We start from the raw sequence: 25,462 nt of genomic DNA on the forward strand, positions 1-25,462 counted from the left end.
ACCAGCAAGACGTCAGTGCGCGCGTGTTGGAAAACGGTATCTGAAAGATTCAAAACTTCGAAAAATCTCAAAGTTCGTAAAACTAAGACCCCCTGCGGAAAAGAACCGAAAAGTTGAAAATATCGAGATATAGCCAAAACCTAGTGATCGAACCGAGGGGCTTCGATGTGCGCGTAGTGGCCCGTAATCGTATGATGAGCCTGACTGTGCTCTCGCTGCCGCAACGTTTCAAGCGAATCCTGCAAGCCATGATGTTAGCCGTCGCCGTCGTCTACATGACCCTGCTGCTCTACCAGAGCGCCTACGGATATCCGGGCATCCAAGTGAGTTCTGGGCTCTGAGCTCTCCAGAGTGGGCGAAATACCGATTGCGTGGGTGCTCTGAGCCCCGCGAAACTGTCATACGTGTGTGTACTTGGTGATCTGCATAAGTTCTGCCCAGAAAGGCCAGACAATTTGCATTAGCCCCCCTTATTCCGATCCCGATCCCTATTCCGATCCGATCGTCGACGACGATTCGTGCACTTTCATAAATCAACGCCGGCGATTTGAGTTTTGCAGCTGCGCATGCGTCCGACGTCCGGCTTTGGCCGTTAAAAAACCTTTTACGCCCTTGCCTTGCATATAAAACAGTTTCGGTTCTTGGCTTTTGCGCTTTTATACCCTTATAGGGGGTATCATAATTCAGTTCAAATGTTTGCACAGAAGTCTCTTAAAAGGACATACTCTTTATGTAGAGTGTAATACTAATGGGTATGTGAGGTTTTAAGGCTGCCTTTATCACAATCCATGAAATGTTTCAAAGAGTTGGAATGTCATAAGAATTATACCTCTTTCTCATACCTCTGTGCATCCTTAAGTACTAGAATTTAGGCAATCTATCCCAGGTGTTCCTAAAACCAGTATTAAAACTCTTAGCTTTGGTTAGATCTATCAATATCATATCTAATTGACCGTAATACTTTTTCCAAGTTGTCTTATTAATTGGTATAAGCAGATGATCCTTTGAATCTTTTAAAAGTACCTAAAATCTCTATATCATACAGCTTTTTAAGGACTGTTAAGCCCACAAGAGTATTCCCAGTTTCGATCCCCAAAGCCACTTTTTCCTCAATTTTTTTGCCGTCGGCAGAGCGTCGCCAAAGCTTTCAGATGCCCGTTTCCAGGGCCTGTCAGGGCTCTGAGCCCTGTCTTCTCTCCCCATTTATTATTGTTCTCCTTTTTTACTTCGGTTTTTGCATAAATTTTTGTGTAATAAAATATTGTGTGCTAATATTACGAACGTGCGGCTGAGGGAGGGGCAATTCCAAGGAGGTGGAGCCAAACGGATTCGTCCAGTGCAGAATCTTGCCAGTCGCATCGCAGATAACAAATAGTTGGGGTCCGTGGGAATTGGCTTACAGCGCCTCGTATTGCATTCCTTTCTAGATCTAGAAACCTTTTCCTGAGATATCTGTATCTAGAGTATATTTTTAGAGTTCTTGAAATTAGAGCTGGTCTAGATGTTTTGACAAGCTCTGGGAAGAATCTATAAAAACAATGCATAAATGCTTTTAGTGGCTTTTAAAATGTTAATCCAATTTAAAAGTCTGTATTTTGTACCGAGAAGTGCTCTTCTATGACCCAACTTTGCCTGCCTTGAAGGTTGCACCCCCTTTCTTCGATCAGTAATCCAGGCTTTGCCAACTTTCACAGTACGCCCCTGGCAACAGAGTTTTGAGCTCATAATTGAATCAGCTCCTGCATCCTCGAGAGTATCCATGTAATCCCAACCCATTCACCACCTTCCGGTTCCTCAATTTGCAACTCAATTGCTCCACTCTGGGGCTTCTGCGAGTTTGTGGCCCTTCCTCTGTAATGTTTTCGCTTGCTGCTTCTAGTGTAATTAAAAACTTTATGTTGTTTTAATTCGGACAATGTTGCTGATGTTGTTGTTGTAGTTGCTGCCGTTGTGGATCTTCCAGTTGCTATATGTGTGTTCTTTTCTGGTCCGGAGTCTAACCGGAAACTCGACAGAAATTAGTGCTACACACATCGCACTACTAAATGCTGAGCCGGATTAAAAAAGAAATAACAAAAAAACTGTCGACAACTGCTGTGGGTCGTTGTTGGTCTTTTCAATTGAAGTTCCTCCATCGGAGGTCTGTGACTTGTCCCAGTTAAAAAACTGCATGCCATGTACAATTTGCTTAATTCTTTTTTGTATTTTATTTTTTTATTTATGAGTGTTCTTTTCTGTTTCTAAATGTTGCGCAAAAACGGCTGTTTGTTGACTTGACTTGACTTGGCTCGATTCTTCGAAATGTTGAACAGTTGACTGGACACATACTCGTACTAAACTGGGTTCGGCATTCGGCTGATAAAGCAATAATTTCGAAATTAGGTGGGGGTCCAACCCCACCCTGTCCAGTTCCCAGCTCCAAGTTCCCAGTACCATGTCCCATGTCCACGTCCAGTTTGCAACTCACGTCGCCAGGTCGCCATGTCGCGTGTTGCTGACGCATAAATCATAAACGAAATGAATAATAATCGTCAAACGATTTGGTTGTTTATGAATTTGTTTAAAGTGGCGCGCCGAATGGCCATCAGTCGCTGATTGATTCGAGTAGTTTGGCAGTGGCTGCACTGAGAATTAAAGTGTCACATTCGAATGGAACGTTTAAATAATTAAACATTTGGTAGAAAATTAGAGACTGAAATATTTTATTTAATTTTATGGACTTGTTTACTTGGTGATGCTTACTCACTAGACTAAGAAGAATCACATTGGGTAACAAAATAAGTACAAATATTCTTAAAGATTTTAAATGCAGCAGGGAAAGATGCAATGTAGGTATAAAATGAATTACACTGAGCCATAAGGTGATTTATTCAAAAGGGATATTAAAGGAAAAATCAATAAAGTGCATTCATAAAGTTCATTCACAATACATAAGAACACTCATACAAAGTAATTTTAATACTGTACATTTCTAGGATTAGTTTATTTAAGATCATATTTAAAAAGAGTTAAAAAGTAGGTAATTCAATTACAAATCTTTTTTCTGTCGAGATAAATAGTAAATTGATGATGGAAAATGAAATCCTATAGAGTAAGAAAAAATTGCATATTTAATTTGTTTTTCGCAGTGCAGGGTAAATACATAATAACATTAACAAACTCTTCAGCTGAGGAGCATGCAAATCAGCTTCAGGAAAGCAGTGGCCTCAGAAGCCTTCCAGGCAGCCAGAGACACAAAGATACTGTGATGTGATGATGTGATTCCTGTTTTTGGCCAGGCCAAAAGCAGGTGCCTGCTCTGCTCTTCCCATGGCCAACTCGATGCAGCTGGCTGGAGCTCAGATACCTTTCCCGGCCCCACAATGCCTTCCCGCTCACATAATCAGCCCGAAAAAGTTGACGACATTAAGCTGCGGAAGGCGCCTGATAAAAGAGGAGTATCTGCAGCTGGGCAACCGAGTGTACGAGTATCTGGGTATCTTTTGGTGGTCGCTTAATTGAGCCTGGGCTGCCTGGCTGCTTGGCGGCCTGACTGCCTGGCGGCCTGGCTGCTGTTGTGTGTATCTTATCTTAGATTCGTATCTTACGGATAATATTGTTAAACAGCATTTAATGAAGATTTTCCCGCTCGCCCAGCTGGAGGCGAATGGTTCTGATTGCATTTTTTCGGCTGGGGAATGCCTTTGATTTTCGATTTCGCTGATTTATGTTTTCCGTTATGAGACCAGAGTTTAACTCAATTAATCTTCGCACAGGTCGATCGGGGGTAGATTCCATTTGGCGCCCTTTCATATCATTCACTCGCACCTCGCCGCCCGATTCTTTTGGCCTGCTCGTTATTAATTGACATGGAAATGTTTATAAACATATTAATCACTCGGCTAATGAAGCATTAGTCATTCGAGTGGGCGTGGTGGGGGGCAGCGATTGTGCGGACCGTGTTAAATTTGTTTTGGGATTGGCTCTGGCTTTACATCTATTGGATCGCCTTTCGCTTGGTACTTGTATGCTGTGCACCTAGAGAAATAATTGATATGATTGGAGATAATTAAAGTGTTGGAACTTATGAAGTGTCTTACATTACTTGGGCTTACAAATTAAATTAGAAAATAAGTCTAAAATCGGAGACCTAAAACACTGTTTGTAGTTTTGTGTAGTCAAATATTATTCCTACTATTTATGGCATATCCATTTGAATTTCAAACCTTTTTTTAGTGTACTTTTAATGTTTTTTTTGTATTTTGTATCTTGTATCTGACGGAGTGCGCAGGCGGCCTGCATATATGGGCACACGCGTCGGACTCGCATTTGTATCTGTATCTCGAACTGAATCTGAATCAGAATCCGCAACTGTAGTTATATGTATATGTATCTGCGCTTGTTCAGTTTCATCACGTTCGAGTAATTCGCAAATCCCACAAAAGTGTCACAAAGCATTGCTGTTTTGTAGTCCGCAGTCCGTGTACTTGATTTGCATACATGCACGTGCATCATATCGGATCGGGGACTGGAACTGGCTCACATTCTAATCCAATCCAAACCTTGAATTTACGGAACCCGCTTAATTGAAAGAGGCGTTCTCCGCGTTATATAACCCACTCGGTGGCTTTCACTGTTTTTAAAAGTCTCGAATCCCTCACTCAAGTCACGACTTCTTTGCTATCTCTCTTGGGCACAGAAATCTCTGCAACGATTTCCCATACTCGCAATTTTTCTGCCACTATCAAATTAATATTTCAACATTTTAATTGCTTTGGCTTTTCGGGCTCGTGGGCTTGGGGTTCCCATCGGCAGTTTACACCTGCCACTGTCATCGTCTCACTCACAGGCCATTTCCTCATCAGGGAGCTGCCATTATATTGAACACCGTTTGGCTGTCGATCGTGCGGCAATAAAATTCTATGAGCCCAACTTGTGGCCGCGCTATCAACGAGACAATATCGTGTGAAGCAATATAAGCCAGCGGGGCCCGAAAAGAGAAATCTCTTTCGGGACAAAGGCGGGGAAGCCGGAGCTAGATTTATAGCGGAAGTTGCTTTCCGATTTGCATAGAGTGCTAGAACTGGGCTGTCGCCTCTCACCCGAGGTATTACCCAGTCGAGCAGTGAACTTCCCACCTTTATCGCCGCCTCAATCAGGGCGAAACTCCACGCCCCACCTGTCCCCGATTCCGTGGCGGGGCCCATTAAAACGAGCACTGGGGGAAATCTCGAGGAAGAGCAATTGAAGAATCGCCGACAACAAAAGCAAATGAACCTGTTATCAGTGGAAATTAATCAAGCAGTTCACTCCGACTCACAGCAATCTCAGGGGGTTTCTGCTCTGCTCTGGCCCTCACCATGCCGATCCCGAACCCAAATCCCGATCCAGAACCCTATAGCAATCCCAATCCCAATCCCGATCCCGGTTTGTTTGCTCTTACTCAGCATTTATGGTGGTGTTGCTGTTGTTTATTCTGCCTGCTGCCGCTCATTTGTTTGCCATTGTTGTTTGCCATTGAAGTTCGCCTTTGTTTGCCAGGTGAAAATGCCCGAAGTTGAGTCGGGGAGTGGGAGTTCCAGTCCCCGGACTCCAGACCCGGTGCCCAGTGCGCAGTCCCAGTTCGAGCTGAGTGTCTCTGATAGAGCGGGGGCGTCTTCATCTTTTTATTGCCCTACGTGCGATTTACACAACAAATTTACATTAGCCCCCCGCCACTTTCTGTACTTCTTCCGGCGCACACTGGGAAAAATTGGAGTCCTTTCAATATTATCAAACATAAATTGCATATATTTTGTATCTAAAAAGATCCATAATTGGGAATTGAAATAATTTCTATAACTACCTTTTGGTTACTGAACACTATTTGTATTTTCCAAATAGTTTTAAAAATATTTTTCCAAATACCAAAGTCTTGCCAGATTACAAAAAGTACACACTACATTTCTGACTTTTACATTCTTTTAGGAACAAGAAATAAATAGTTTTCCACTCTTCAATTTATTTGTTTATTCCAAATGGAAAAAAATCATTATTTATTTTGGAAACACACTTCTAAACTCCGTTTTGTCTAAGTGTAAAAGTTAGAGAAAATTCCCAATAATGAACTTCTTAAAGATTATTCATCCCATGTCTAACGAAATTTCTCTCTCTGCAGGTGCCGCACAGCCAGGTGGATGGCCTGGCCAGTGAACCCATGACCACACATCGCGACCAGCTGCTCCAGGAATACGTGCAGTCCTCCACGCCCACCCAGCCGGGGGCGGGAGCTCCGGCCGCCTCCCCCACCACCGTCATCATCCGCAAGGACATACGCAGCTTCAACTTCAGCGACATCGAGGTCAGCGAGCGACCCACGGCCACCCTGCTGACGGAACTGGCCCGAAGGAGCCGGAACGGGGAGCTGCTCCACGATCTGTCCCAGAGAGCGGTGACTGCGACGCCGCAGCCGCCGGTGACCGAACTGGATGACATTTTCATCAGCGTGAAGACGACGAAGAACTATCACGACACCCGGCTGGCGTTGATCATCAAGACCTGGTTCCAATTGGCCCGCGATCAGGTGAGTCTGTCTATCGATCGGCGATTAGCTCGGAGCTAATTTCCTGGCAGGTCGCTTGTAGGTGGGTGGGCGACAATTGGCTAAGTGGGGTGAGCTCGAAAGGTTGGCCAAAATCGAGGGATCGAGATGGAGATCTTTGGCAACTCTGGCCGGGGTTTGGCCAATTTGCATAATGAGTTTTTAAGCTGGCGGGAATTGATTTGATTTCGCTGGCTAATTTTATGTCTGGCTATTTATGATTATTTTTTTGGCGGTCTCTTAATTGGCCATAAAAATGTCTTCATTCATTTGGGGCTTACTGGCCACGAAAATGGCTAATAGCATTTGGGGATTTAGGCAAAAACGATCGCTTTTGTTTATGATTTCATTAAGTGCTAAACTGTCCAACTGCCAAACCGAAATATAATCGAATTCTGCTCGGTCAATGGGGTTTTCATGTGGTGAAAGGATATATTTATTGTGGGCATTGTTCGAGTGCTGCTGCCACAACGGCAATATCGTCTGGAAACGGAGTGCCAACTTATGCAAAATCACGCGTCACAAATGTGTTTTGTTATTGTTTACACAAAACTGCACTCGTCCCCTCGGTTGACGTTGCTGACTGGCATTGCAGGCGAGTCGGTCGGAAAACAAAACACGAACCGAAAACACAAATAAATAACCCCCAGAGGAGGGTATTGTACCTTTTGGAAAATTGTAAAAATGCTTGACGAGCACGTTTCCACAGGCATTTTGACATCAGCAGCAGCAACAGCAATAAAAGGGGTTTTCTCTCGTATTTGCAAGCCTCTTAGGAACGGAAAGGGGTTTAAAAAGTACACTGATTGAATATAATAATAAAAAATATACATTTTTAAATATTGTATTTAAAATGTTGAATTGAATATTGAAACCTAATATAAAAAGGTTGAAAACAAAGCATTATAAATGGCGTGATTTAAGTTGAGAATATTTAAACCAAGGCATAATTTTTGATATTTTTGATCAATTTCATAAATTAAATTTTTAAAATGTTTAAATTAACTATATCTGTTCAATTAGGTAAAAGCCACAATGGGTAAAAAACATAGCAACAAATATTAAAATTGGTCGTGAAATTCTTGAGTATACTATGTTTCTTAGGAGTGTACTTAAAAAATAAAGTTAGATAGGGTTATCGCTATCGGGAGAATTTCCGAACCAAGCGTTCGAACCACATTGAACCAGCAACATGCCAAGCAGCAACTAAAGTTGCACCCGTTGCACTTGCAACATTTTACAGCTGCAGCAGCAACATGTCGCCCCTGCTTTTCTCTCTCACATCTTTTCCTCTCGATTTTCCTTTGCTTTTGGCCAATTATTTTGATGGAAAATCTGTGGCTCTTGTTGTTGCACGTCATTTGCTCTGTGGTTAACAGCAATGTGGAGCAGCGACAGGCAGCTACTCAAAAGTTGCGTTCGATTTGATTGGCTGCGCAGCATCGTTTGAAAACAATTTGTTGTAATTGTTGGTTGTTGCTAGTTGGCTGTGGCTTGTGATGTTGCTGTTGTTGTTGCTGTTGACGGCTTGTTGCTGCCTTTGTTATTGTTGCTGTTGATTAATGTTTTGTTTGTTGTTGTCAAGACAGCGCCCATAAAAGGGCAAAATGCCTGACTTGGCGAACCCGATGTTCAATCGATGCTGAGCTTGTTTTTTCGGATGCCTCGGAATGGGGATCGCAAGATGTGGCTATTCTTCTGCCTTTGTTGGGAACACAGAAATGGCTGCAATTGGGTAAATTAACAAATTTAGAAACCCAGGGGAGCAGGTATTACAGGGGACTTTGGACAGCCTTTCTATATTGACTTTCATAGGGTTTTCAAGAGATTATTAATTCATTTTTAATATACTTGTAGTTATTTCTCCAGTAGAGGTACCTTTTACTTTTTAATGTGGTTAATTAATTAATTAAATTGGTCACATTTATTTCGGAATCAGTTTAACTAAGAGCTGTTTTTGATTAAGTACTTCTTTGATAGACGGATATATTTTAGGTCTCAATACATTTCCTTTGAACTTCCTAATGAATTAAACACTTTTATAACGAATAATACTTGTAAGAACTCAAAGTATAAACAGTTTTTAAAGTGGTGGAACGTTTACAATAACCTTTCGAAGCTGATCATGTCTTTATAAATCAAAGTAAAAACCATTTACACGCAATGTAAAGTGTACTATTTGGAGGTCAGAACACCACTCGAACCCCGGCAACTTTGTACTTTTTCGGATCAAGAGATCTGGTACTTGACAACCCATGAGCACGGACCCCCTTCCACTCCTTGTTTGTCGGTCGTTTGATGAATGATTCAAATTTTTCATGCTTACAAATGAGCATAAATTACTGTAAACAGTTTTGGCCAAAACCGGAGAGCCGTAGCTGCAGCTCGACTTTGATTGAATGCCCGTTGCGGCTCAGACAGGGGGAAATCGCTTTGCATTTTCGTTTTTATTTCCACTTGGTTATTTTCCGGCGAACTGCCGACTGGCAGGCCTGCCACTGGCTTTTCCTCGACCTGGACCGCCTGACTTTGGCTACCAGGTCTCTGGTTTTCCCTCTGTTTTTCCAAAGCAGCCCGATTTGCATGCACTTTTGCAGCCAAACAGTGGCAAGCCAGAGTCTCTGCCTCATTTGTTGGGCCAGCGGACGTATGTCAAATGTCAGCACTGGATCTCTGGATCTTTGAATCTCTGAATCCCCTGAATGGATCAGCAAACACAGAGTGACAGCTTGTCCACGGAGTGTTCCTGTGGGTGGTTGTCATTGTCTCGATTTGCTTGTCTTGATTTACTATTTAGTTTTAATGAAGCTTCAGTTTGTTCGGTTTCGGCTAGGCCTGACTTATTGTTTGATTGATTCGCATGGAACCAGTCTTGCTTTTTATTCACCTGGGTTCTGGGGAAAAACCAGATTTCTTGAAAGCCCTCGTCGCACACTTTTATTAGGCCCACATGTACTTGGCCAACGGCTCCCTGGAAAAACAGTGTCGTAAAACTCTGTTAGACCATTCGGTGCTGATTTTCTGTTTCGTTTTATTTTCGGTGTCGCCGGTCCCCAGTTGAGGCCATTAAATTCATAACGCGCCATGTCCCACAGCCGCGGCTTAAATCTCATTAACTCGGCTCCTTTGCTGGCATTTTTGCGCTTTAATATCGCTGCTGTGGGCTTGAGCACGGCTGAATCACTGCGCTGTCTGGGCCCTGGACTCTGGGTTCCTAGTTCTTGGCCGTTGACAGCCATTCCCGTCCAGAGCCCCATGATGAATCACCAAAACAGCCCCTAGTATGTGCCATGCATGGTACTATGTACCATGTGTATCTGGTTGCGTCAGCTGCTCATAAATAAGGAAATGGACCTGCCATCTCGATCTCGTTGTTCAAGTTTTTGAGCTTTTCAGCTTTTTAGCTGCCCGCTTTGATTTGCCTCGGATTCGGATGCGGATTCATGTGTATGAGCATGCAATGCCAATTAGAGGCCAATTAATGACAATGGTCGGTAGTGGGTACCGAAAGTGTGCCGCCAACGCATAGAATATAAAACCAGAAATATAAAACCAACAGATGTCTATATAGTACTTGCCCCATACAGTGCGGTTCGAAAATGTGGGAACAATTAAATCAATTTTGGAAAGGGTTAAAATAATGAGTTACAAATGGTTACAAGACACACGAATTTATACAACCTACACTCAAAGAAATAGTTGGACTGAATTTGAAAAGTTTCTCTCTTAACTATCTTTTAATATTGTAGAAAAAATTGAAAAAATTTGCTTATCTCCTTGAGGAGGAGATCATTTTTTCCAGATTATACATTTTATTATAATTAGTATAATCTATAAATTAAAAAACTTAAGATAATTGCTGGTTTTATATTTAAATTGTAGCTTCCTTAGTAATAATACAAAATTCGTTAAAAACTAAGTTATATTAAGGTTTGCTATTCGTAAGTTTTTTAGTGATTACTCTGTTGAAACCCACTGCACATGAAGCGCATTCGCATCCATTCAGAATTTATCGTATAGTAACAGCCCGTGCCTGAACTTTTGCGGGCCTTTGCTCTGTTTGAGTTCTGCTCTCAATGCTCTTCAATTGAATTCAATTCGCAATAAATTGGAATTTCAATTGTTGCTACTTTTTCCTCCGCTGGCGGCGACACAATTTCGTCAGATGTCCAACCTACCCATCTCATCCCATCCCATCCCCGCCCACTCTTTAACCCTCAAAAGCCCGCATGCAACTTCCTTTTTAATGGTTCTCGTTGTCAGTTCATATTTGCGCTGTGAACATATCTGAATACACGTGCTTTTGAATACCTACATATATGTAGTGCATGATGGCCTCTGCTGTTTATCCACAGAAACAGCACAGAATTCGATTTCAGAATATCCCGGTTGATTGGCTCTTAATCACTTTGCCATCGCATTAATTGAATGCTGAGTGGAATACCTCTCTGAATGCCTCCTCTATTCGATGTCGGAGCGTTGCTTTGACTCACAACAAATCACGTAATTGATTCATTTGCCTGTTTCTGTTTCTGGTTCGGTTTTTCTGCAGAGCATTTAACACTTTTGTGCCTCGGTTGCCCCAGGGGCTTACTCTTCGGATCTCGAGGCCCGGGGTAAGCAGGTGCTCCGAAGGGAGGGTCGTGTCCCAGGCCCACAAAGAAAACCCGAAAAACCCATAATTAAAATCTCAGCCTTTGTGGTTTTGTAGCTGGAGAAGATTACGCAAAATGCGAAACGCCCAGAACTTGTGGTCGCTTCCTGAATTGAGCGATGCGTGTGCGTTGCCAGGTGCTGATGAGCCTATAGTTATGGGAAACACTTGGGTCTACGAAGGGTATGACTTCTTGGAGAGTAATTTATGGTTTTTAAAGTGATTTCTTTTTTTCGAAAGGCAAGATAAATTATTGTTGAGATTTAATAGGTCTTTAGGTTCAAGATTGGTTATTATCGCGTTATGGGACTCCGAACTACATGTGATATCATCTTAATCATCCTTTAATTATGACATAAAAACTAAAGTTTTGATATATCCGATGCCTAATAATAATAAATTTAATGGATAGTATGTAAAAGAGTACTAAAATCGGACAACCGCAACAAAATCACATTGTATCTGGTTTTTATAACCCCAATAAGCGGAGTGGTAAAACAAATACCGTTCGAAATTTCGCCATCTAACTTTGATGGGTTTTTTATTAGTTCAGCGACGGCCAACTTGCCAAAGTCGATCAATAAAACCATTTGCCCCCCGACCAGCGGCAATCTTATTGGAAGTCTTGACGAAATTAGTCACATCCTGAGACCGTTCATTTTGGCGCAACTTTCACTTGGTCTCCGAGCTGCACTGGACAATTTCGGGAAAGCATATCCATTGTCCACGCCCCCCGCTCATAGATAATAATTTCGGCCACTTTTCGTTTTGGGCCAGGCCAATGCAGAAAAATGCAGACAGCAAAAGCGGTGGTGTTCGGCTTCGGTTTTTCAGGCATTCGGAGTGCTGCGGAGTTGTTTAGTTTGGGCCTGGTCTAGATGGAAGGCCAGCTGCAGCCGCAGACAAAATGCGCGGCTAGCTGACCGCACCCCACGTGCTTTTCCAGGTGGGGACTTCGGGTGAGGATGGGGGGAGATCGAGGGGTTTTTGCAAGGGTGGGCATTAAATTTTAGCGCGACCAAGAAGGAAAAACAAAGCACATTGGTAGGGGGAAAACAACAGCAACAACCGCTAGCGGCCAAAAATGCTTCAATGGTTTGTCCAAATGGTTGGCCACAGTTGCCTTTGGCCCGCAGCTGCAGTTTGGAGCCGCAGACGCAGACGCCATTGAAAATGCATTGCTTGTTGCGGCTGTTTCCATGCTGGCCAAGTTGGCCGTCGACTTGGCCAGCTGGTGTTTGGCTTGTGCTTTTCCTGGGCCGCCTTTTTAGCGGTTGGCTTTTTCCCTCTTGGGCGCCGAAAACATAACGAATTGTTGTGGCAATCGCTTCGTTCCAATTGAGTGCATGCCACGCCATGAAAATCCAGCAGAAACCGAACAGATTTCCACCAAGTGTTGGCCAAATTTATGAACTTTAAATCCTTTGACTGGATTTCATTTGCTTTTAGGGAGGTAGGTTGTAAAGCAGAAAATGTGATCAGAAATCAATGAAAGTTGAGATAGGGAATTTTATAGGAACCATTTTTTAATGAAACTCTTAAAAGAGAAATTTTAATATAGAAATTAGAAATCCTTTAAACTTTAAATATTTCCTAAACTAGAGATTGTTATCATACAAGTATTGACCAGTTTACCGTGTTTTTTAGATGTTTATGCTATCATCTCTCAGTTCACTTGAGTCTGGTGTTCAGCCATTGATAGCTTACGATTTCTCCCCTGCAATTCTTTCTCCCGGGGAGCCTCTTCCTCCCTGATTTCTCCAGTCTCGCATTTCCAATCGCTGCTTTCAATTAACTCGGCCTTCTAAAGAACTCTATTTATGGGACACTTCCATCAGAGCGGCCAAGTTTCGCCATAAATTTGCGAAACACGTTGTAATGCTGTTTGTCAACAGTTGGAACAGTCACATAAATTAAAAGCTAGTCAAGTGCGGACTGCAACTGCAGCAGCAGCATCTGCAGCACCAGCGACACAGGCAGCACGGGCAACACCAGCAACAATAGGAGCACACCAGCAACAACAAGCCGGCAACATGGTGTTAACATTTTTCGCCCCAAAGCGGGGAACCATCCCGACGACTCTTCAAAGAAAAGAGTGGAAAAAGCAGACTAAAAGCAAAAAAACAAGGGGGAAAATCTGGTAAAAATCCATGAAAATTCAGCAGACGACTTGGTTTGGTGTGGCTGCTGGTATACTGGAGTACTGGAGCAGGGGCCAACGTGTGTGTGCCTTTGCCAATGTTGTGGATAAAGAACTCCAACTGGAGGCGAACTGGCAAACTGGCAAACGTTGACTTTCTAACTGTTACAAGTCGTTGCTCAAAATGCTTGTGGAGCGGGCGTATTGTTTGCCCAAGTTGTTGCCGTACCTCTTACTTCCCAAACGAAACGACGACAGCAACATGGCCAACAGCAACATGGATAGCAACAACATCGCCTATATAGCTGTTCGTGTAGTTGTCAAAGCCTTAAAACGATTTTCGCCTGATTTGACACAAGGGCACAGGCACTGGCACAGGCACAGGCACAGGCAAAAAGTTATTAAGGGAAAAACCCCCAGCCAATTGAGTTGTTCGACTAACAAATTTATTAGGCCCAGAAAAGGTGGTAGAGAGCCCTCGCGAAATAGATTATGCGACTTGGTGGTTGGTGAAAGCCACTAATGAGCGGGAAAGACACTCACCTCCTGGGAATTCAGAACCCTACCGGAGTCAGCGGTGCATAAAAAAGACGCTTCTTCTGGGGGCCTTTTTGCTTGAGTTATTTCTCGAACCGCTTTTGAAGACACAGGGTGTGTGGGAATCTTCTTATCTGATCGCTGGACGCTTTCTTGTAAGCTGCTGACCGAACGCGTTTTTTGTGTCTGAATAATTATGCCGTCTGAAGAGTGGAAGTAGGCCCTCCGAAGTTCCCATGCTACGATTTCTTGTAATTTACATGAACCACATTATGCAAATATCGATCGACTTACGCTTATTTTCTTCTTTCCCGTATTTGCAGACCTGGTTCTTCACGGACACGGATGATCACTACTACCAGGAGAAGACAAGTGAGTAGAGGAAGCCATTAGTTATTTAACCCCCTCTCCCCGATCATCTTTGGCCGAAAAATTATATTTCCAAGCGAGGAAGAAAAACGAATTTATCACAAAAGAACAACAGCCTTTTATGCCTGACCAAACGCCGACCTCTTACCTTTCGATCCCGATTCGGATGCGGATCCCGAACCCGATCCCTTGCCTTTCATTTCGCTGCCTTCGTTAGCCCCGTTCTCAATTTAGTTTCACATCAGCCAAGTGCCACGCCCCCAGCTCCGCCTAATATTGGCCACTGTCTGGACCGGCCGAAAACCGATTAAAGTTTATAAATTCCATACGCCACATAGAGGGCCAGAGCGAGTGAGGAAGCTTCATCACTCACCCGCATTTTAATTGAATTGCAGCTCGGGCTGCGCTTCGATTTTCTTGGGGTTTAATTAAAAAAAAGTTCAAATTTCAATTTCGCTTCAGAAAAAATTGTATTTCATTTTTGCATACCCCAGCGGACAGGGAACGAGGAATGAAGACTGAAGAGCGCAGAACTCAGAACTCAGAACAGAGAACCCAAAACCCCAAGACGATCTCAAGTTTCGCAGACAAACACACTCACAGACTCCTTTGGTATTTTGATTAGGCCAAAAGGATTCGGCTAAACACGCTCGGGGATTTTGAGTTATGTGCAGAAGCTGGCCGGACAAAGGATAAGTTCCAGTCGCCGTTGTCTTGTGTTTAAAAATTTCAACAATTTTCATCCAATTAAGGCGCAAAACTTTTTGTGCGTTGCTCTGCTTTTCGCCTTTTTATCCCTTTTTTTGTTGTGCTTCCCTGGCATCTTTATCTGCGGCGGCGGCGGCGGCTGTCAAACGATACAAAATGTATCCGCTGGATATGAGCGGCATTCTCGACTAACAAGCTACTGTTCGTTCTCGAGCTGCGAAGCCTGACCTTTTAGTTAATTAACATAGATGTGGGGCCCATCGGCCATCGGCCACCGGCCACCGGCTCCTTCTGTTTCTTGTTGGCCCGCTTAATTACCAATCTTTATCAGACTTTTCACCTCGCCTCTCCTCTCATCTGGCTTCCTTTCAGAGGGCCATCTCATCAACACGAAGTGCTCGCAGGGACATTTTCGCAAGGCGCTCTGCTGCAAAATGTCCGCCGAACTGGATGTCTTCCTGGAGAGCGGCAAAAAGTGAGTAGAACTACATGCCCATAAAAGATAAATCTAAAATTGCAATTTTTATTATCACGCTAACATTACCCTATATACGTGTTAATTTGCCTTTACTTTACTGAAAAAGCTAAAAATGCTCTGCTTTATCGAAACCAACATCGATGCTTATATAAACGCTACGATTTTGGCACATCCATAACGAATCAAGAAGATATAAGTCCCAACTTTGTAATTTCCCCTTGATTGGATATCCATACGTGTGCTGAGCTGCAATTTCATGCAGAATTATGGCGTTAGCTGGAGAGTTAAGGGGTCAGGTTGCACGTTGCCGCAGCCACAGCAGCAGCAACATCATCAGCATCTCATCCGGTGGAACCCTAAAATGTTGTCATATTTACAGGGCCCAATGCTCGTTCGATGCATTTCTGCTCAACAACTTGAGAGGGAGAGCAATGACTCCTTGTGGTCTCGCAGTTGCTGGCCGTAATAATAGACTTTAATGCTTTTAATAAGCGACCGCAGGAGAAGCCCATCATTCTATCCACGGGCAATACAAACACCCAGTTCTCGGCGCTGGGCTCTCGTTTCCCAGTTCTTGTGCTGCAGCTGCCATGCGTTCTAATTTGCGCAATTAAGACGCAGCAGCAACAGCAACATCCACTCAAAACTTGTCCAGCGACCGCAGAGCCGAGCCCGAGATGGGGGAAGAAAAGGAGCAGACCAGAAAAGACACTTCAACCAGCGCCCAAAGGAGCAGCCTAGAAATTCTTCTCCTCTTTTATTTCTTATAATTTTTTTTCCTCCTATTTGTAATTACACCGAGGAGCTGCAAAAGCAGCAGCAACAACCTCAAGAAATCTAGAACAACTTGGACATGCTTGGACTTCGGATGATGACGATGACGAGACGAGCTGGGATGGCTAGCTGGCTGGATGGCTGGCTGGCTTTCATCTTAAGTTGACTTGCCGTTTTGGCTTAGAACTTGAAACTGTCATTATGGGAGCGCGGAGCATGCAATCAATAGCCACGGCAACAGGCACTACAACAAATTGTTGAAACAAAATAAATGGCCAGCAATGAAAATGTGCAGTTATGAGCAAGATGAGGCAGTTGTTGCTGCTGTTTATGTTGCTCCTGCTGCTGGTGGGTCCACTGCGACTTGGAAAAGGCAAAAATGAGAGTACACGAGATATGAAATGGTATCAGGTGGCACAGGAAACCGGGCCGGGCATCCTTCTGGCTGATTGGCGGCGTTTAAGACCGGCAGGCAGCCAGCAACATCGCAGTCCCTGGCCAAAAGAAAACCCGGGCACAACATGAAAAAGAGGTTAATTAACGTGCATTCGAACTGGCAATTATGCCACGCTGCCTGGCTGCTTTTGCTGTGCTGCTGCTTTGCTGCCCCCATGCTTTTTACAACCGAATGTTGCTGCTGTTGCTGCTGAACGACTCTTACGCACGGCAGCAACATGTTGCTCGCAATTGGTTTCGGCAACCGTGGGGCGTCCCGCGCAAAGAAGCAATATTAAATGCAAATCCAGGCATCTCTTTTAATTGCGTTTTATGTGAATTTATTTGCCATAAAACCTGAGTTATTCGCCCCACTGTGCAGCGGTTGGGGGAACGCCTTTCGCTCGCCTTGAATGGCTAATTGCAGTTGTTGCTGCTGCTGCTGTTGCTGCTGCTGCTGTTGCTGTTGCCTGTCGGTGTTGGGTATCCATTATAATACCAAACAATTAGTGCAATTTAATTAAAATTACAGCAGCCACAATAGCAACTGCAAGTCATAGAGGGAGACAACTAGGCGATGACCTGGCCCGTCACTCAAGACTCCATCGGAACTCCCACAAAAAGCGATAAAAAAAACCAATCATCAATTATGAACGTGTATGTGTGGAAATTCCAGGCCACGGAGGCGCCAAAGGTTCGATGTGCCCCACTGTGCGCGACATTTGCCTTTGGCTTAGGGCCAAAAAACACTCGGCTCTTTATTAATTAGTTTTGTGTGTTTTCTCGACTCTAAATTCCATTCTCCCAGCTGCCTGGCCTAATCTCTTTCGATTTATCCGTTTCAAGTTCTAATTTATCTCCTCGCCGTGTGCTCGTTTTGATTTGGGTGTGTGCCTTTTGGAGGCCACACCTAATGTGGCTGGCGAAACTTGTCAGGCAATTGTATAAACGGCCACTTATCTGATTGCAATGCGAGGCTTCGCATCTCACGGATACTCTGCCGACCGGGCACGTTTCGTAATCAACATTTTGACATAATAAGAGCGCCTCTCCTTTTTCGGCAAGACCCGAAAACCCGAGACCCACGGTGTAATTACAACACGTAATATGCGTAATATTCACAGCAAACAGTTTGTGCGGGGCAAAAGAAATGGTGTCGAAGGACTGGTGCATCAATCAAAGTTTGCTGATGATGATGTTAATACTGCTGCATGTTACTTCAGAGCCTGTGGGTGCGTGGGAATCGGTTTCGCCCGGCTCTTCGATACGGTTCATCAAGGAAATTTCCCAGGGCACCGAAACCGACTTGGGGTTAATCCCACATTGAGCCATAAAATAATAGAGTCGCTCGCACTCGCACTCGACTCGAACCACATTTTCTTCGTTCATCCATCTATGGCTGCGACACTTTTAATCGGTGGTTTCGATGTTGCTAATGCACTTTCTTGGCTGGAGCGGGGGAGCCACCCTATGTGGAAATGCCATGTGGAAAGCCATATGCTTGCCGCTCGATGTGTGAGAAAATGATCCCTCTTTTCCACGGTTTTTGCGGCCAGGGGCAGCTATTTATAGGGAGCGCTCAGAGATGCGTGTGAAGCTGGCAGTTTTTCCTTTAGGGGACGCGACTTCCCCACTTGCCGCCTTTGCCGCTTAGAAAGGCATCAATTTCATTTATTTGCCACTTGTGGCAGCACCACAACAATCCCAATTATTCAATTGATTCCCTGGTGAAAGGGAGAACAGCATGCATTTGTTGACATTGTCGCCGCATGTACCACAAACGGAAAAAATCAAATCTTTGTCGGAATTGTGGCAGCGGAAACAGGCAATTTCACTGCAACTGCAATTGCCACAGCAACAGATCATATATGTGTATATGCATATGCATATTGGAGTTGGACTAGGAAATGCAATTGCTACTCCACATCCGGGAAGTGGAGTGGATTTGCTTTGCTCTACATTTCAATTAGCGCCTCTCGCCAACACACCAGCACACCCACGGAAATTCGCATAATCGCCGGCAATTGCCTTCAATTTGCGGGCTCAAGTGCGCGCATCCACGGGATACAGATACAAAGATACACTGTCTCAGAGTTAATGATTTGCTTTGTCAACCGCGGACGACGCCAGTTGACAAATGCGTTTCAATTGTTTGACCAACCGCCCAAGAGAAATGCTTTTGTGGATGCGCAGGCGCACAGCCTCGTTGATATCTGACTCATTTGGATGCACAGAAAACAATTATGATATAAAAAGGTTTTTAAAAAAAGGATTTAAAATGAATACAAAATATTTTTTTTGTTAATTACTGTGCTTAGAAGAGGTGTTTTTTCTTTTTTTTTAAACTTACACTTCTACATCAAATTCGTTTTTACGCCCAGCAGAAAGCGTTTATTGCTTTACCGCTGAATAAAATATAAGATTTAGTATTTCCATTAAATATTTTATATTACTTTGCCGTGAAGAATCAGTATCTTTTCCTGTGCACTCCCAATGGAAAGCATCGAAAGACTGCATTCGAAGTGGGAAGATTAATTTCCCTTTCAGCTCTCGCTGCAGTCCGTTAATGAGGCAAACATTTTGGTTGATTTAAGTGGTCGGACTGCCGCTTAATGTAAATATCTTGTATGTCTGTCCCCACGGACATAATGACACATTGATTTGTATCAATCCGCGAAACTCGAAACTCAAGGCTCGAGATCCGGGGACCCGAGATACTTTCCGCTGCTCGGGCAGATGACAGCTGACTTATGGCTAATTGCAGGAGAGCCCGGCTTGTCTCATTGGGAAAGGAATGGAAAAACAACACCGAAACCACAGCCAGAACCCCGAACCGAATGAAATCAGTTCGTCATCGTCGTCTGTCGAGGTTTTTGGCGATCGCTTATCTTTGGCCGGCTGTCAAAATACTTTTAGCGCGGCCTGTTCGCTCGTTACTAAGTTGCCTCGGCCTGCCGCTCTTAATGCGAAATCTATTAAGCCCCGGTCTTGAAACGCCTGCAACTCCAGATATATCTCCTTCGGCCGACTTGAAGTGCCCCGTCAATCATTTTTTATTGTGGCTCCAGACATAAACTCATTTCGCCTGCAATGTGGAATGACGACGCAGCCGCCAACGCCCCGCCAGCGATTTTTGTTTTTTATCCCTTTTTTTAGTGGGTGAAAGGGGGTTAAGTGTGGGTCGGGGCGGGGCTCGAAGAAAGAGCCAGAGCCCAGCTGGCAAACTGATCGAAATCTGCCCACATCAGCGGCAGCAGCAACATGGGTTAAAGCTACGGCCATGTAGGAACCAACAGCTGCTGCAGCAGCGCAAATAATTGGAAAAACGGCTATGGAAATAAACTAAAGTTTGCACTCGTTTCGCATTTCAATTTTTCTCGGCCAGCGGCCACACACTCGCATGCACTGGGAGGAATTTCTAAACTTTCTAGATATATAAAAGAATTACACTTCTTAAAAATATATGAAGTATGATGGCAACATTTATATATATTTAAATGTATTTTAAAACCGATTAAACAGATAATTATGCTGGTGTTTTCTGAAATACGTTAACTTTTTTTCATTTAATAAATATACCGTATATATATTTTTCCGAGTGCATTCTAGTGCAATCCGATGCACAGATAAACAAAGAAACAGAAAACCGGCAAACCCAAAACAAACAAACAATTTTCGAAGCGGAGAAACAAAGGAAAGCCACCATCAGCGATCCCCGAATCGATAACCCAAATCGAAAGAACCGCCGAATGAAAACATTTTCATAAATGCCAAAGAAATCGAAGAGTGGGCCGGGGTGGGGGATAGCGTTAATTAAACGACAACGAACATAAACTAGCGTCTAGATTTCAATTTGGAAAACGAAGAGGGAAAGCAGCTGCCTACGATTTAAGTCTTCGAAGAGGGGGACTGGGTTATGCTCTGTGCATAATTAAGCAAATTAAACGCGCATTTTTATGCGTCACGAAGCAAGCAAGGGCCGGGAGTCGGAGTTAGGGAGGGATAGATACGTATGGGCGGGATATAAAGAGGGAGTTAGGCTGGGGAGTCGCGGCCTTTTCGCACAGGTATCGCATGTGGCAGCCACAACAGCAGCAGCCAAAGCCAAAGTCGTAGACAGCAGCGGCAACATCATCCAGGCAGGCAATTTATGAATGCCAGGCTTTAGGAGTTGCTTCCACAATCTGAGCAGCAGCCACACACACTGGCCCCCTCCACCTCCATCTATTCGAGGCTTATGCAATAAAAATTATATTAAATTACCCAACAGACGCAGCGACAAGCAAAGACAAGACAAGCCAATCCTCCAAGATTCGATTCGATTTTATTGAATACTTACGAGCTCAACGAAAGTCGCGAGGAGCCAGGAAAGATGCTTGGCTGGTCGAAGTGAAGATACTCTTGGCTGAAATTTAAGTGAAATAAAATGCACTATCAATTTACACTATCTACCAGTCATATTTCTGTAAATACTTTTATGAAATCCACCACGATCTCTTAACGGTTTTGTCCATGCCTTAATGGATAGTCACTCACCTAAAAGCTTTATTCAAATAGATATTATCTCTGAGATAGACGTTCACAGCTTCAACAAAATGTTCGGTTTAAACAAGCTGCTGATTAAGATAAACATAGACCTGATTACCCAGAACTCTGTAGAGTATGACTTGCAAATTTCTCTGCATCGAGCTCCCCCCATTTGGAGTCCAATGTCTCCCCAAAGGCCGCGGATCCCCGTGGACGAACAGGGAGAACTGGGAACTGGAACTGCACCCAAACCCCACGATAATGATGGCCAGCGCGGACCTTTCAGCTGCCGCTTAGTGCCATCATTAGTCCACCGTGGGCTACCGGATATGGCTGATCGTTTGTCACTATAAAAACTGCAGCTGCACTCGTGGACTTGACTGGGATCTTTATCGGGGTCTATATATACACCTATATGTACCTCCAACCCGGTAATTGCAATCTAAATTAGTGCACTTTTTATGCGGCTTAACGGAAACAGTCTTGAGGGGGGGTCCGCACACTCATAACTTTATGCTTTATTGCTTAAACGCATCGATTTGGATTGGGACTAGTAAAACGGAGTGGTAACTAACCGGAAACACAGGAATTGCGAACGCCGTAGATGGCGTCATTGGCTTCGGGCAATTTGCAGACCTTGCCCTTGGCAGGACGATTGAGTCGATGGGCGAGGACACTCAGGTCGAGATTGTTAACCCGCACCATCAGAGTGGGTTCCTTCTCCACGGATCGGCAGACCACGGTCTTTTGACAATTGATCGGCGGTGCAGTGGGCAAAAGGGGCATATTCCTCACAGGGGCATCGGGGAAAACGCCCATGGTCTGGGGACCCACATCGACACCCACATTGGGATTATTACAGGATAGGCAGCACAAGCCATTGTTGATGAAGCCAGCAGCCCTGGGACAGGCATCCTTCTCCTCAATCAATCTCAAACGCCGATCGATGTCATCAAAACGATCGCGTATATACTTCTTCAAAGCCGGCATGTGGACTTTATCCAACTTGCTGTCCAGCATGTCCTGAAGTTCCTCCATGGTGCCCAGGAAAGTGAGATTGTACTCCTGAACCAAAGACCTTAGGTTTTCGATCTCCACCACACACTGTTTGACTATTTCCAAGCGCTTGAAGAGATCCTCGGTTTGCTTGAGGAAGTTCTTGAGAGTGATGTAGAATCTTTCCAGCTTCTGGCTGACCTCCTCCATTTGGTTCAGGATCGGAGTGGCTATGCGGCGCATTAGTTTCTTCATGAAGTCCATGTTGGCGAGCAGGCTGCAGGCAATCTTGTTGTCCTCATCGCAAACGGTGCACAGATCCTCGCAGGGGGATGCATACTGTTCGGCCAGGTGGATCTTGTACTTCTTGTCCTTGGCCTTGTTGCAAATGCGAATCTGCTGGAAGTGGCACTCCAACTTGCACTCCAACTGCTTGATGCGCTGCTCCAGCTCTTGGACCTTGTCCAGCTGCTCGGAAATGGGCACCACTGCCTCCACGTCGAAGGGCAGTGGCGAGATCTTAGACTGCTCGAGGATGCGCTCCATGCACTTGCCCTCGAAGCCACTGATCCTGACCACATCATTCTGGCAGTTGAGCTTCTTGAGCAGCACATTCAAGAGGCTGTGGAGGACAGCTACGTTTACATGGGTCAGCTCGGGAACACCCAGGGCAATCCTGGTCATCTCCTCCAGGGTTAGGTCCACGTGAGCGGGCATTGTTGTTGAAAAGTTTAGAAATATTTCAAAATATATATAACTTTAAGACTTTCTGTATGAACTGTGTGTTCTAATGTGGATCTCTCTTTGTTTTCCAGGTGGTTCTGTCACTTTGACGATGACAACTATGTCAATGTGCCCCGGCTGGTGAAACTGCTGGACGAGTACAGTCCCAGTGTGGATTGGTATCTGGGCAAGCCGAGCATCTCGTCGCCGCTGGAGATCCACTTGGACAGCGTAAGTGCAAATGCCAGTTATTTCTGCATATTTTCCTATATAGTTCGTAATTACAAGACAGCCCGCGATCGCCTTTCTCCATCTACCGACTGGCCCGGCCCAAAAGCGAGCCGTGGCCGTTATTTATGTGGCCACCATGGCCATTTGTCTATGCCGCCATTTGGCTTCCAGCTGCCAGCGCAGGCTATCATTAATAACCGATATGATCTGGCGCGGCAAAAGCAATAGCCTAAGCACAAGCAAAAGCAGCAGCAGCCTGGATCCGAGTCCCAGTTTGAGTTCGAATTTGAACCCGTTTTCCCGACCGAAAACCAAGCCAGGCCACTTGAAATATCGCCAGCTGATCCCGTAATGAATGTGCAGGCCATGGTTTTATCTGAGCTTAGCTTAGCCAGGGATGGCGGCCAGGTAGACTGGCGGACCAAACCCATTCAATGGCACAGCAGTCCAACCCTGATCGCAGCAGCGTGCATAATTAAAAAACCCCAAACTTTACGCTTCATTTGCGGGAGAAAGATCCTGTCAAGTCTCGGCTTACGCTTTGGCCAGACCCATGTATTAAGTTTCCAGCTCGCACATGTCCATTTACATGGTCAATTAATCAAGCCACGTTTCGGGTTTTCGCTTAGCCTGGGCTCTTGTTTTCGTTTAATTTCGAGTCAATTTTCTCTGGGCCAATGCCAAAAACCAGAAATGGGACCGAAATGGATATTTATTTGAGTTTATCCTTTGGTCCAGCCATCCTCTTTAGGTTGGCAAAGGGGCCCATTCATAAGCCAGTTCTTCCGTTAATCTTAACTCTTTCTTCTCTCTCCTTGGACCCGCAGAAGAACACCACGACCAACAAGAAGATAACCTTCTGGTTCGCCACTGGTGGCGCTGGCTTCTGTCTTAGTCGGGCCCTGACTTTAAAAATGCTGCCCATAGCAGGTGGCGGCAAGTTTATCAGCATCGGCGACAAGATACGTTTTCCGGATGATGTCACCATGGGTTTTATAATAGGTGAGTTTCGTCTGGAGACTGTAGAAGACCCTGAACCCATACTAACCTCTCTTGTTTTTTATAGAACACCTACTGAAAGTCCCTCTAACAGTGGTGGACAACTTCCACTCGCATTTGGAGCCCATGGAGTTCATTCGCCAGGACACGTTCCAGGACCAGGTGTCCTTCAGCTATGCCCACATGAAGAACCAGTGGAATGTGATCAAGGTGGATGGGTTCGATCTCAAGACCGATCCCAAGCGTTTCTACTCCCTGCACTGCCAGCTCTTCCCCTACTTCAGCTTCTGCCCGCCCAGATGAACTGGAACTGGGTGATCTAGGATCCCAGAATCCCGGGATCCCAATAGGCTGTTGCAGGCGTACGTCTGCGCTGGATCGGTTGTGAACCGATGGGGCAGGCGTCAAAAACAAATCTCGCCACTGTGATCTAAGTTTAAGTTTATGGTATACGAGCAACGAGAAAGGTTCTTTGTATATACAATATATTGAGCAGCTTCCAGCTGGACAGATGTGCTTCCTAATGGTATAAGTTATACTTTAGCTCTAGTTCTGCAATTTCAACACACTTCCAAGTGCTTCCCTATAGCGTTACGCGGATTCTTCCAATCGACTTAGTGCGTAGTTAAATTAATGGTCTAGTCTACGTTTAAGTTATCTTAGCTTCAGAGAGACCGCTTGACCCTCTGCTGTGTAATACTGTAATGCAGTCTAATATTGGCCTAAACTAGCAATATGCGTGTATATAGTAGATCTAACTAACTAAGGAATGTTTTAACCATTTTGTTAATTTTTAGTTTGCCTAAATAAAAACTGAATATTTTATTAAATTTGGTTTTGTTGGCTGTTTTCAATAGCAAGGTGAATTCTTCTTCTCCATAGAGAAGGGTAAGTTAACAGAGCTCTTCTGCGCGCTTCTCAATGATATAAGTTATGCCACAAACTTTAGTTTTTTAGAAAAATTGAGAGTGAAATAATTCAGAGAGCAGCTTACCGCGCTGTGGAAACCATATTTTCACAAACTCCAAATGAAATTGAGCAACTGGATCAATAAATGGCAAATATACTGGCGCACAATAGGCGTATAATGGTTCTTAAATCCCCTTCATATAAATAATGCTGGCCATTAAAATTGCAAAAAAAATCTGCATGGCAGATAGCATTTGGGAATGTAAATCTCCCTCGAGGGTCCTTGAACTTGGATGTTTTCGACTTGTTGGCCCATCGATGTTTGCTGCGGTTGGCCGGCTTATCGGTTTCGTGTCACCGAACATTCTGTCTACTTGTTGTTCGGCCTCAGCTTCCTGTTGCTCTGGGCATTTTGCATTTTTG

The 25,462-nt window shown here is 44.4% G+C and overlaps 2 protein-coding genes across 2 annotated transcripts; one reads left to right on the top strand and one right to left on the bottom strand.

Annotated features, from left to right (window-relative positions):
* LOC108028658 (fringe glycosyltransferase) lies at positions 1-24,960 on the top strand. Its single transcript, XM_017100585.3, has 7 exons — positions 1-323; positions 6,137-6,541; positions 14,214-14,262; positions 15,340-15,442; positions 22,993-23,131; positions 23,959-24,133; positions 24,198-24,960. The coding sequence occupies exons 1-7, from the start codon at positions 192-194 to the stop codon at positions 24,431-24,433; spliced, it is 1,239 nt and encodes a 412-aa protein (XP_016956074.1). The 5' UTR covers positions 1-191; the 3' UTR covers positions 24,434-24,960.
* On the bottom strand, positions 21,638-23,002 carry LOC108028659 (uncharacterized). Its single transcript, XM_017100587.3, has one exon. It carries the CDS (start codon positions 22,892-22,894, stop codon positions 21,752-21,754), a length of 1,143 nt encoding a protein of 380 aa, XP_016956076.1. The 5' UTR covers positions 22,895-23,002; the 3' UTR covers positions 21,638-21,751.
* Positions 24,961-25,462: the final 502 nt, after the last annotated feature.

The sequence above is a fragment of the Drosophila biarmipes genome, chromosome 3L, assembly GCF_025231255.1.
Source record: "Drosophila biarmipes strain raj3 chromosome 3L, RU_DBia_V1.1, whole genome shotgun sequence".
Lineage (NCBI taxonomy): Eukaryota > Metazoa > Arthropoda > Insecta > Diptera > Drosophilidae > Drosophila > Drosophila biarmipes.